Source organism: Xiphophorus hellerii, chromosome 20 (assembly GCF_003331165.1).
Source record: "Xiphophorus hellerii strain 12219 chromosome 20, Xiphophorus_hellerii-4.1, whole genome shotgun sequence".
In the NCBI taxonomy this organism is placed as follows: domain Eukaryota; kingdom Metazoa; phylum Chordata; class Actinopteri; order Cyprinodontiformes; family Poeciliidae; genus Xiphophorus; species Xiphophorus hellerii.
Genome location: NC_045691.1, coordinates 23,594,093 through 23,608,502, shown reverse-complemented (window position 1 = coordinate 23,608,502; position 14,410 = coordinate 23,594,093). Strand labels below are relative to the sequence as shown.

General features: G+C 40.3%; 1 protein-coding gene across 4 annotated transcripts in view; it reads right to left on the bottom strand.

The window, feature by feature from the left end:
- plxna1b (plexin A1b) overlaps window positions 1–14,410 on the bottom strand; it is a 218,729-nt gene that overhangs the window by 117,155 nt on the left and 87,164 nt on the right. For all 4 annotated transcript variants that reach the window (XM_032548434.1, XM_032548436.1, XM_032548435.1 and 1 more), the window contains exon 4: window positions 10,099–10,239. In XM_032548434.1, the coding sequence (XP_032404325.1) occupies window positions 10,099–10,239 (141 nt within the window). The remainder of the gene's footprint in view (window positions 1–10,098; window positions 10,240–14,410) is intronic.

Genomic DNA, 14,410 nt, shown 5'->3' with positions numbered 1-14,410 from the left:
TTATTTGAAAGCCGTGCATGTGAGATCGTGATTTCAGAATTTGTGAGAAGCCTCCAATTTTCCCCTCTCTAAATTTCAGCTTTAAGGGACTTTCTGGGAGGTTTTGAAGTTTCAAACTTGGAAAATCTCTTTTGAGTAACTGTGAAACACATAATTATGTGCCGTTCTTCAACTAAATAACCAGTGCAAATGGATAAACACATTTGTTTCTCGTAACCCTGATGAACTCATGTTTCAAGCGTCAGCCAGTGAGATGGTACTAGGAAAAACTTTGTATTTACTGAGCTGGCACTTTTTCGAAAATGTCTGAGAGTCATTGCTTTAAAGCCTCGGCTTGTGGGGCAAAAAGAGGGCAAGCATAACGACAAGCATCATCATTGCTTCTCAGTGGCCTCTATTCTGTAAAGCTACATTAACCACACATTTATTATTTCAATAACCATCAGTCAGTTTATAACTTCTCCTGGATTAATTCAAGCAGACAGTAAAAAGAAATCAATTTCTTTCCATATAGCCACTAAATGCCCCAGGATGACAGAGGAGCTGAGATCACACCGTTTCCTAGGCTGCAAACGTAGCGCCAATAGGAGCTGTGGTTCTTTATGCTTTGACATTAGTGCTTCTTGCCAACAGCGGTTCATTACAACTAAGCAGAGGTACATTCACCCAGCTACCCCTGAGGTGCGGTATGAAAAAACATGGCTGAACACAAGGTAGCCCTGTTATTAGCAAGACACTTCTACCAGCACCAGACTACCTGCTGAGAGCAAGCGCGCATGTTTGAGCGTATACGTCCAAGCGGGGGGTCATATCGAAGACTGGGTTAGCATGTGTGCATTGAGTGGATTGTAAGGGGCTTAGGAGATCAATGGTAGGCTAGACTGGGCTTGATGTGTTGACTGATTCCAGATACGCTGGGAGGCAAACACAACAGGCAGAATTCGGCCCCAACTGCTCCAAACGGAGAGAGGGCAAAGGTACGGCTACAATGAACCTGTGGGACAAACATGAGAGAAAATAACATGACATTATTGGGTGTGCCACTGAAAATCACCTTCTGTCATGTTGAGCTTGCTGAAAGATTGCTACTACAATCCAACTGTCATTTTCTGCAGGCCTGTTTTATCAAATTAGGCCTTTATGTCTCACAGTGGAACAAAATAGTCTCCTCTGTGATAGCTGTGATATCTGACAACTCCCTTCCTCCAGTATTTGCACCTACCAGCCTTCCTCCTGTCCTTGCTATCTTTATGTGTCTCATATCGCGGCATGAGCTCAGTTCTTTTCTATGTTTTTCTCTCTATATAATTCATCTCTCTTTATTATCTTGCTCAGTTTTTAACAGCTGCTTTTGTGTCGCTCTCATCTGAAATACTGCTTTGATTACAATTCCAACACAAATAAGAGGCGGATCAAGCAACCCATTTGTTTGAGTGTGTATATCTGAGTGTGTGCAGATTGTGAGTTCAAGGACGAAAAAACATTATAATTCAGATTCCTCAAAAACATTCCAAAAAAAAAATTTGTATGTAGAGTGTATAAATGAATATTGTGCAATCAAAACAAGCACATGACTGGATGCAACTTTAGACTGTGCCTCCTCCTTATTAAAAACATTTGGAAAGCATTGAACTCATTCAGAAATTAAGCTGCAACTATTAATATATAAAATTACACTAAGCAAATATCATGCTCTTTGCCATTTTTGCTTTTATTGTTCAAAGCTAAAATTCTTTGCAATAATAGAGACAACAACAGAGTGGTTACAAAAATTCATCCCTCTTCATCACCATCCTCCTCGCATGGACTTTTCTATTACCTCCTCCAAAGTAAACTAATCTCCAGCTATAGGTCAATATACTCTCAGCCTATGTGCAGCCACTGTTCATTATAATCTGTCTGAGAAAAACTTGGACAAAGACAAAGAATGATATAGGGGAAAAAAAACTACAGAAAACAAGGAACTAGAATAGAGGGACTGTAAAAAGGGAGGAAATAAGGAAAAAGGTAACTGTGGTCAACTGAGGTATCTAGGCCTAGAGGTCTTCTAATTAAGTGAGAATGCGAGCAGCCGTCTGCTTGGTAAATGACTCTGTCACTTTAGTAAATGGACCTGGTGAGGAGTGAGGAGCCACAAAGCTGGCATTTCCATTAGTACTGCCAGGCGAGCCTCCACGATACACAACAGCTGAGGTAAGCTGAGTAGAAGAAGAATCGAGGAAAGAGTAGGTGGATCCTGCTTTTCCTGATTAACTTTCACAGGCAACTGTAACAGAGACACACCTAATGTGACTGACAGACCGTAGCTTGATGTTTCATGTGTCACTCAAAACCACCATAGCAACCAAAGACAATCAATATTTCTTGAGGAAACCCATCCTGGATTTATGGAATTAACACAAAATTATAAAACAACTATGACATGATCCAATGGCTTTAATTTACAACAGGCTACATGTTTGTCACTTTCCTTCAGGGCAGTAGAAACAGTGGTTTTCAGTTTTTAGCCATTTTAAAGCTATTTCTTTAAAATCTTGAAACAAATTGCTATCAGTCATCAGCCCATCCCTAATAAAAATGCATGGAGAGGATCGCAATGACGCTTTAAGTCTACATAGAAAATTCTGTCCAAATAGGGTAAAATGTACAGGCATGAATAATGTGTGAACCTTCGGCAAACAATCACAAAATAAAAAGAGATATGCAGAAGAGCCCTTAAGGACCAACAGATTGTTAGAATTGCCTGAATGAAGAGTGAAGCCTCAAAAGAAGACAGCAAATGATTTGCTGTTGAATTCAATCTTTAACACAGGAGGAAGATTTGCCTGTCTACTTTCTCCTATTTGCTACTTCATAACTGGATCCGACGAGAAGTAGCATGTATGAATCTGAAAGCAAATTTGATCCAAATTCAAAACAAGTCCCCATTTCGCCATGCATGACCAACTAGTAATTGTTCTACCCAGCATGGTGTCTGGTTAAGGCACGAGACTCCAAACTGTGTGCCATTTGGAGCATTTCCACAGGCCATGCCAACTTTGATTGGCCTTGTTCCACCGCCATCAGTCAGAGCCACATCCTTCCGCACCAATCACTGTCGAGCAACAGGAGGAACAGTGTATGTCTGCTTGATGGTGATTGAGAAGAAAAGCGAGTGGGGGAAAGAGAGACACCATTAACCTCCCTATCCATCTCACCTCCTTGCCTAAGCATATCATTCTGCTCTATCGCATCATCCTCTGGGAGAAGACGGTCGAGTGAAAACAGAAAGATGAGAGAAAGACGGAGCTATCTAGTGGCAGCTGGGCTTCCATTAAGGCCGATAGCATCAAGCACAAGACAAGTGTCTGAGCATACTTCTCTGACGAGGCGCATAAACACACAAAGCATTTAAAGAAAATGTGAAAAATCACAAGAGAATGATACTTGAAAGGAAAGAAGGGCAGTGAGGGGAAAAGCAGGAAACATAATTAAGAGAATAAGAGGAAGGAAAATGTGAAACGCTTTCCCTTGAGTAAAGACAGAGACTTTCTGAATCTCCTATCATGGTTCTGAAGGAATTATTAGAATACTCATTACATTACAGAGAAGATGAGGCTTGAAAAGGGTGATTTTTGACCAAGACACATGCACATAAGAGTAAATTATTCTTGCTGAATTGTTGCAGAGGGAGATAAGAAAAGCAGAAGAAATTCTTTAAGCAGTATTTAAAGTGTAGGGGGAGCTGCATTCATATGTTTTTATTTATTTAATTGCTGTCAAATTTAGAAACTCTTGAACTACTTCATTCACATCATACAAGACCATTAGTGCATACTGTAATATAATCTTCATTTCAACTAGAATTGGCAACATTCTGATTCAACAGCATGGGTATCAAACCAGATGTTAACATTTTTTTCTATAAATAGACAACTACTATTTTATTGTGCTGTTTGATGATTATGCTCTCAATTGTTTACACATACGCATGACATCAATACTTCTTAAACATTGTAACCATTAACAGTACAAATGCTCATACAAAGGGACTAAAATCAAGTGATTTTCTAAACACTGCAGCTTACTGTAAATATTAACATCTGAAGTTAAGTAATTACCAATAAAGAAAATATTAATTCAGCTGAAGGCATCTCAAAATTACATAAATATAGCTGACAGTTCATCTGATTTGTTTATGTTTTAACTAACCCTACAATCAAAAGCATAAACAAAAGTGCAAAACTTTAAAAAAAAAAACTATCAGCTAAAAGTAACGCGCGTCTTTCCTGGGGTGCTCGAATTTGTCTAAAAATACAGGTAAAAGTACTCAGATAGTTGTTGGAAGTTTTTTCTTCATAAAATGCACCAGAGTGTGAATGAGGCCACCGACACACAGCGCGCAGCAGTGCATGACGAGCCATATTGTTAATCATACGCTGTGAGAGCTCATTCCTGTGCTGAGAAAAGGTGCTCTAATAGTTTGAACTCTTGTAATTGAGTGCCATATACCTACATGACTATACCCCTCCACCATTTCACCCCGGCCCCTCCCTCCCAGTGACTGTACTCCTGTGTCCGCCTCGCTGCACCAGGTCTATTAACATTTCCATAACAATGACCATCTCCTTGGTTAAAAGTCTGCATGTCTGGAGTGTGGACACATGAGCACTCCCAGAAGCTTTGCAGCAAGTGGACATAAAAGCTAAAAAACCAGAGTGCTTATAAACCTAAATGAAGAGCAGGAATGCCTAATGGGCTTGGGTAATTAATATTAGCAAGAAAAATAATAAATTTAAATAGTCCCTCCTCTTTTATCTTACTCAGCTTCTAACAGTAGCCCATGCTTAAACACTACATTATGTGCTTGTTAACTTCAGGATTTCCTCATTCAACCAGAGTTTGATAAATTGTGGGAAATTCATCTTGAAGCCACTTAGAACTGACTGATTAGCTGTATCTATCCCAGTGAAATGGCAGTCTAGTCTGATGCAACCAGCTGCTTATTATGTATGTTGATGTCACTCTGTGCTAATGTGTTTGCTAACGAGATTGGCAGTGAACCAGTAATATGTGGATGTAAACAGATCAACACACACAAACACACACAGAGGACTGGTGTCTGACGAAGGCCTTTGGGGAGGATATTACTTGATGAGGCCATGTTCAGAAACCCAACAACACAAAGAAGACCATTGTTTGGGATTGTAGTGACTCATACCAGTAGCTTGTAAATGGCACGAGAACTGTGTGTGTATAGTTAGGGGCTTGAGGCTTCATCCTCTTTTGAAAGAATTTTGTTGAAACATTGTTTGGGGAATTTATTTATCTTTTTTTTTTTTACATAATGCATGAAGAAAGAGACAATGCTGCTGGTTGCCACGCAAACACAGTCTGCAAACATTTGTGAAAGAGTAACTAAACCCCAAATCAACCCTTTTGTTGCTGCTTAAATTGTTCCTTAAAGGCGCTGTCCTTAAGTTTCTGTGCAAATTGTGACATTTTCATGTAAACCTGTTTAATTCTGCAATATTTAGCATAACCTTCTTTAGTTAAATGGTGACTAATGCGGTTGAATTTTCCTATTAGTTAAAATGCCTTTCCTTTACACGACTTTGGAAGAGCTCGTAAAAAAGTTTAGAATTAATCTCATGTTTCACATACTGCCATACATTTACTGTTGCCTATCCCAAGACCTACTATTGTTTACGGTCTTGGGATAGACCGTAAGCAGAATTTCTTATGGCTGTCTTCTTAGGACTCTGATAGGCAAAACTTGTGCACATGATTATAACTTTGACATTAAGCTTCACTGCAACTGTCTCTCTGAATTGCTTGCTGTGTTGCTGGTTATTCGTGATGCCGTTTTCAATAATGTTTAATAACAGTTGTATTTATACAGAAATTGAATTGTACACAGTTGTACTGTTTTTACTAATTATGCAACCTCTGGAGGCAAGCAGTGCTACTGGATTTTATAAGAGGAAATTCATTAAAGAGGGCCGAATAAAAATACACACCAAAAGGTTCATATTTTTACGTGAAGTATTTTGTTCTAGCCACAAAAATATTTTTTAGGTTTGTGGTTCTAAATTAAAATGTAAAAACATGTTTTGAGTCTGAAAACATTTTGTGTGTAATATGTTGCGTCATTAACACATGAAGGTTGTCCTTACACACAGTTTTCCACAAGTATATGGGGTCTGTTTCCTGTTTCCAAGTTGGTCTCTTTTGCTCCAAATGCAAGTCGCCTTCCCACACCAAAGATGAATATTCATGCTTCCAGCAATTAGCCAGTGTTGCACACTAAGGCACTACCATATTCAATAGCTGTCTTGAAAGGAACAACGATGTGTGCGGCCATGTGTGGATGACATTAAGGGCGAGCAGAGAGAGAGGGGAAAAAAACTCTGGCTGAGGCTTCAAACGCTGTCACAGCTTCCTAACTTTGACTATAAAATAGAAAGGGAAGTGATTTGATGATGAAAAGTCTTGACTGAGCCAAGACACCATGAGATGATTTCTTACGGCGAGAGTTTTGCTCAAGAGATGCTTCAAAAAGTTGGTATTGACTCAAAGGGTGACATTGCTTTTAGTGAAGCTCGTCGTGCAGATAAAACAACTCCAGCGAAGCAGAAGCACAACAACAACATCACTGCTAACCTGGTGAAAAAAAAAAAAAAAAAGATTTGCATCCGTTAGAAGATGTGTGCGTGGAACGTTTGGAGGTTACTGAATGGATCATTGTTGCCGACGTTTAGATTTCAAAAATGTCAGCAGCAGGTGACTCCGACACAAAGTGAAATCTGCCACGGTGATAAACAATAAGCTTTCCAGTGAAGGACACAGAGCCAGCAGAGTGACTGCAGTCAAAAGTAAGCTGATCTAAATTTCCTGCAATAACACACCATCTCATCAAACACACACACACAGCGGGGCCGTCTGCTCCTGCTGTCATATCCTCCATTGATAATAACGACAGTGATGAATATAGCGAGGACCGAGTGAGTCATAAATCACTAGGCCTTGCCCCCCCATCTCTAACTCACCGCCTGCGCCTCCATTTGTGTGTGTGTACCAGCGTATGTGTATGAGGGGGGGGACTTGTTGTAAGCTACGCATCACTGGATATGTCCACTGACACCTTAATGTGCTTGGCTTGTCTTAGGAACCCCCACAGGCAACCAGCTACACACACACATGCGCACACACACAGGGTAAATACATAGGTGTGTGTCTTCTTCCAGAAAAATAAGCAGAAAAACTCTTCCATTCCGTCTTTCCACACCCATATTTCTCTAGAACCAATGATTTTCAGAGATGCACCCATTTGAAATTTGAGGTCTATTTCTGGTAATCAGTGTTTGCAACACTTTTGGTTGGTTACATTTTCTTTTTAAGGCCTATTATGTGCATTGATAAAAAAAACATCAGAGAAGCTTGGGACCACAGATGGCATCTTACAGTCAGAGAGGAAAAGCAGTTATTTCCAGTGAATACACAGAGTCACTTAGTCACTGGATGACGATGAATCATCTTTGTTGGATAAAATTGAGTACATAAACAAGGAATTTGACTTTGGCTCCACAGTGTAACAAGGTACAGAAAGTGTTTGTCCTTCCTTTTATCTGCTGAAAGTCTTGCTCTCTCACAGACTGAACGAATGGCAAAGATATCTTGGCAAGAAATTTGAATTAAAACAGCCTCTGACATCTACATGTATGTTCTTCATCTGATTTTATTTCAGATACCTCACTGGTAATAAAAATAGCTAACTGTGAGTCTTCCTCACTCAGTACCAGTGATACAAAAATGCATTTATTGATTAATGAAACGTCAGCTTTTTGAGTCAATCAAGATTGAAAACCATCCGATTCTGGTCAACAAATAGTTTAAAGATACATCTATGACAATTCTACTACTGTTTAAAATTTACAAAGAAAAAAAGTGTTAATGTGTGTATGTGCACGAGGTTGTATGGGGGCTGCAGCAATATCAAGAGATCATTAAAAATATGGGAATGGGATCAGTGGAATGCATTTGAGAGGGGAGGGCTCAATTTTGGCTTAGACAGAAACATTAAGAGTGTGTAGGGGTGCGCATGTGTGTGTGTGTAGCAGCTGAAGAGAGGATTTTAAAAAGTAGGGATGGGGGGCATTGGTAGAATAGATGGAGGGCAGAGGATAAAGATGAGGGTAGGATGGAGGGCGAGCGAGGGGAATTGCCCCCTCGAGTCATTAGTGCTGAGGAGGAAAGGGGTGGGGTGTAGCTTGGAGGTCTGGCAATGGTAGAACCCCATTCTGCTTAACCCAAGCCTGCTAACCATTAATGGGGATCAAACACAGCGAGATGAAGAAGTGGGTACGTATGTGACAGATTGAATGTATGGTGTGTGTTTGAGTGGGGAAAAAGGCATGCTGGGTGTATGGAGGCAGAATGTCCTCGAGTGTGAGAGGCTATTGGGGGGTGTGTGTGTGTGTGTGTGTATGAATAAACCATTTGAGTTTGAGTTTAAATTCCCATTTTGTGTTTGGGTCTATACACAACACTATTTGTCCATGTGGCCCACAGGCTCTCAGCTGCCACAAAGTGTGTTTAATCCCACTGGTGCATGTATATTAATGCATTAGCAACTGAAGATGCATCAATTAATCTGGCATCCAGGTCAAATGGAGAAAACTGACAACAAAGGTTCTCCTAGTGTTAAAATCAACAAGAATTTGACAATTTAACCATCATAATAAAACAACAGATTTGGTCTTCATCTATAAACAGAATAAAGTACCTATTGTCACTTGATAGACTTTTAGTTTTACTGTTAAGTGGTAAACAGTTTGTCTGCTGTGTAAAAACAATTTTGTTCTGCTGTATTAAAGCCTGTGTTGTTTCATGTAAGTCATGTGGTCTCTAATATTTCTAATAAAGTTCCCAGTTGTTTGTGCTTTGCTTATTTTAAACCAGAAAAGGGTAAAATAGGGGATTTTTAAATATCACAATATGTACACAGCCCGTAGTAATTTTGAGTCTTACAGTGATATGTGCTGTTAGCATTTCGTACTGTGCAAACTTAATGAGGTGAAATGTTTGTGGGAGTCACTAGCTGTTCATGATTCACACAACTATCCAACCAACAACACGGCAATTTACAGGTTAATTTACATTAACAGACCTCAGTTAAAAATGTTGTCGTAGTATTCTGCTTTTAATCAAAAGTTTAGTTATTACAAGGAGCTGGTTTAGGAAGTTTATTGATTTTTGAGAGTAAACTTGCATTATTATGCCATTACCATTGTATTACTTGAAATGGCCTCAAAATTACAATATTATTTATCGTAATTGGTATTTTTAATCATACCAACTCATGCCTACACATACAGCTTTTACTCCAGTAACAACCAATTTTTCTGTAGACCAAGAAATATCTTCCCATTATGCTGAACCCCACTTTCCTTCCTTTCTCTTCCCTCCATCTCAGCATCCTTCACTCACGGCACTAATGAGACAGAAAAACGAGGGGAGCAGCTGGGCCTGGGGAGCGACAGAGATGCGACATGCTCTCCTCTTCCTCCTCACTTCCCTGCCTCTTCCTCCATCTAGCTCACCATTAAAACAGAACAACCTTCACCAGAGGTGGGGGCTGCTAATGACCACTTGAAAACACACACACACACACACACCACATGTGACCTGTAACACTCCCTATACGTCTCAGTGTGTGAAATTTCTTGATTATAAGCAAACTGTTAGAGGGGTAATGTGTAGCGGGGCTGAATGCGTGCTGCCTTGCAATTAAATCCAGTGGGGATGCACTGTGCAGTGATTGTGCAGTGGGGAGGAAGGTTAAGATATACACAAATAATGGCTAATGGGGGTGAGATCTGCTCTGGACAGCTGGTAATAAGGCTACTTTGGGGGAGCGGATGTTTCAGGCCAATTAAATTGCGAGTGAATGTAAATCACCTGTGGTGGGAAATTTAATGAGGCACACTGTTGATAGCTACATATGTGTGTTTGTGTTTAACACATGTAGGAATTTCAGACACCTACTTCTGGATCGCAGCTGCACAGGGAGAAGCGATGGACGTAACATCTGCAGAGCATTTGCAGCAATAACCTCACCTGTCTGTCAGTCAGAGTGTAGATGTGCTGCAGGTCAGGGCTGAACAGCATGTCTCTCTGTAAAGGACTTCCTCCTTCGCTGACGGTCACCTTCTCGTAGAGCACCGTCGGACGGTTGGAGCTCACAGAGTTCACCAAGATCTATGAGGAAATACACAGGAAAACCATTTCAGACGGGAACTGGTAAAAGGTTTTTTACTGGCAATTCCTCAATTTTTTATTTCACAAAGTTTTCAAAAAATACCATCCTTATTTCTTCATTAGAACCCATTGAGATCAGGCAGTGCAGATCCAGATGAAGTCTCATCTGAATCAAACCTACTTGTACGATTCAGCCAGTAACTTTTTAACCTCTGCAATGTGAAGTCGCAGTTCTCTCCGCAGCTCTTTCAGCATGCATGACAATCGCAGTTTGAGAACTAATGTAGCTGAGGACTGCAGTTCTCAAGTAACATACCATAAAGGGATCCAGATCCCTATATGACTATTCTTTCTATTGGGAATTTGACATGTCTTAAGCAGCCCTTTATTCTTAAGCAGTCAAAAGATGGTAAGAGTGGGGATTTCCCACTCAAGTCATTTTTGTATGAGGTCTTGTATACATGTAGCTGGGTCTTTATAAAAACAAATCTCTTCAACATTGTTTGAAAAAAATAATATTCTGCACACAGTTTTGATTTAAGTGTTCATCCACATGAACCTGCTGAATTACACCATGGGCAGTGTTTTAAGCATGCCAAGCCCATAGGGGGCAGTACAGGGTAAACCTAAAACCTATGTCAGCCAATCAAAATCCTTCAAAACAACTATGACTTCCTGTTAGGAGTGAAACATGGCACCAGGTTAAATTTGTGTGGACAGACAGTGAGGTCCAACTACTTTTAAATACCGTGTTAGAATATAAAGTTAATGAATAAAACACAAACAATAAATTGGGAAGCACTTTTTTTTTCTTTATAACTCAATGTATTGGAGCAACTGGGTTTGTAAAAAGAACAAAGCAAAACGTGTCTGAGCAAACAGAAAAATCAGCACCTTTCTGAAAAAGTCATTTTTCCTCCACTGCATTCCTAAACAATAATGGTCAGATATGTGATGCCAGCACATTATTTGTTACTGACTATAATGCACAGACCTCTACATTTCTGGTTTCCCATGTGCACATGCAAACACGTGAAAGAAGAATTTCCAAAACTCCACCTTGGTCTGAGTGTTTATTAATAATCACTTTTAGTGATATTAAATGGAGTTTATAAGTGGATGAAAGGTCAAAACACATAAAAATGTATGTGGTTTCTCAGATATCCGGTTCCGTATGGACTAGGGCTCAGAGTTCCCGACTAAACTCCTTAGTGTAAAATATGAAATTTTATACCAGTCAGATCTCCAGTGAGCCTTTCAGAGCTAACATTTAAAAGGAAAAATTAAATATTTTGACATACATTGTTTGCAAAACTGCATCACAAGCTTTGCAAATAATTTTTGATCAATCTAAAAAAATATTCCAGCTTTCCCCGCAACAACCAAAAACCTCTTTGTAAGTTTCTGTCATAAACCTACAAAGACGAGAACCCCCTTTCTGAGCTGCCTTCGGTCATTCATAAACTACTGATCAAAGCTTGCAACATCCCGCTTTAAAATACTCTCTGGCTTGCATTGCAGAACCAAAGAAAGCAGGAAGTGGAGCTCTGTAGCATCAATACAGAGCATAAAACAAGAATCCTAAATCACCTTTTTTTGTGTGTGTAAGAATGCACTTATATGGATGAAAACCTGCCCAGATAAAGCCGCCGTGTAAACAACCCTAACTACTCAGGAGCAAACATCAGCACGCTCACAAAACAGCCCGTATGGAAACACTCAGATTTTATTTCTTAGCTTCCGCAAATAATTTGCCCAGATTTGGAGCGTAATGGTGCAGATACAAGATAGGAGATTGGCTGGCCGAGATGGCTGTGAGCCAAATCCATCTCAGCAGCAAATGAAAAGTGCAGAGCGACGGGGGTGTGGAGGGGTGGGCTCGGACGAGCGTCGGCTCTCTATTACCGAGCTTTGTAGGCCGGTGCAGCTATCAGCCCTCAGTGACAAGGGAAGGACAGCAGGCGATGAGTTGCTGGAAAATGATCCTGAACACACACGGAGACAAATAGGTTCACATACAGGTAGATGGGAAGAAAAAAAACCCGGTAAGATGAAAGCTGACGTACACAGACAGAGACGGATACATATGGTAATGCTGTTTGTGCTTTGATGTGTACATACACGCAGAGACGGGGAGGTGGGGGGGGAGAAACACATGGCTGGGTGCTGAAAACACACACTTTATAATGGAAGAATTTATTTACAATCTCACCAAAAGAAACCAGAGGCAACAATCCCATTATCTCTCTCTCTCTGTCTCTGTGTGAGGGTGTGTGTGCGGGTGTGTGTTTGTGAAACAGAGCGAGATAGAGAGATAGAGTGAAAGAGCTCATAAGGCTGTGATAAAGCACTGGAGATGAGAGGAAATATGGATGTTATTATCTAGATAATGGGGCCGTAAACAAAGGATACATTTCATTCAGGGATGGCTTGCAAACGCACACCGCTGCACAGTTTATACGTCCACACAAAGAGGCTGATATGCAGAGGGAGGAAAAGAAATGCTTTTGTTCGCCGAGGTCCCTGCATCCTACAAAATATGAGACTTTTCCAGTTCACTGGCTAATGACCAGTCCAAGCCCAGACTGGTTTTGCGCACAGAAAGATGAGATAATATGGAGAATGAAAGGCAGTCTGTCAGCCTTCCTGTTTTCTGTTCGAGTCCATCTGCTTGTTGGTCTGTGCTTTCTATTGGTTTGCAAAATCCCCAAATTACAAACTGATCTCATCATCCAATCTTTGCCTCTGCCCACACCTTGTTCTGCGCCTCTGACACCAAAGACGCAGTTCATCCGCATTACAGACACTTCTCGAGAAAGAATGACGATGAGGGAGACGGGAACACGGGACGGCGAGGGAGCGAGGGTAGGTGACGTGGAAAAAAAACAAAAAAACATGGGTAATAAATCGCTTCAATCAATTTGTCCTACGGGCGCCGCAGCCAAGGCTGGCCGGTGAAACAGGCAGACAACAAAAGAGTGAGGGATGCAAGAAGTGAACAGACGGGTGGAGGAATGAAAAAGTGGGTGTACCGGACGCATAAAGAACGTCTAATTAAATCAAACTGAGCGACTGTGCCTTGGAATGCTGCGTTTAATCTAGTATGGTTAAACAAATGTGTGCGCTGGCAAGCTTGGTGGCATCACGCACACATTTGTGTTGGTTTTCATATTCATCTGCGAGCATTATTAGCGCGCAAAAGTCAGCTTGATTTACAAAACAAGGAGGGTATCCCTCCCATCTGTGTGCATGCTGAGCATTGTGAATGCACATAAACCAAGCTGAGAAATCAATTCAACAGTCTGCAGTGACAGGAGAAGGGGCCTTAGTTTCATTGTTTTCTCTGTATTGCTTAGCTCTCCACTAAGTGCTTGATGGATGGCTTCACAGAATGATGCTGTGCTTGTGCTTTCAAGACAAGCTGCAATCCTATTCTCTTGTCAACATGTATAATGTAACATTAACAGACTTTAAACACATTATAGGCATCGCTATAAGTAAAGGGAAAGGAAAACAGGAAGGAGAAAGTAGAGAGATTACAGAAAAAAAACACTGAGTTAACTCACAATGCCTGAAAAAAAAACAACTTCACATTCATTGAAGTGTTTTTTTTTTCTTTACAAACACAAACTTCAATGTTTTATAGTGGGACTTTACATGTTTGAGCTACGCAAAGTTGAGTGCAAAAATAAATGTTTTACCAAAAAAAGTTTGTAAATGTGTAGTAAATCTGTTGTTACACCTCTTTATTCCCATACTCCTAAATAAAATCCAGTGCAATAACCTGAATAAAGAAGTCACCAAATTAGTAAATAAAGTCTGACTTTGTGTAATTGAATCTCTGTATAAATCTAGCAGTTCTGTTTATTAGAAAACGTTGGTGAATACAGAGCTTCATGAAGACCAATCACCACAACATACAAGTCTTTGAACATATTACACAGCACCGTCATACAAAAATTTGAAAGAATGTGGCACAAATCAGAGATGACCATTCATCTAAAGTAAAATAACAGGCAGGGCATGGGGAGCACTAATTAGAAAAGCAGCTAAGAGACCCATGTTAACTCTGGAGAAGCTGGAGAGATCCAGGGTTCAGGTAAGATAACCTGCTAACAAATGTTAAACTTCATGACAAAAAGGCAAAAATGAAGGTGCTCAAACATGACAC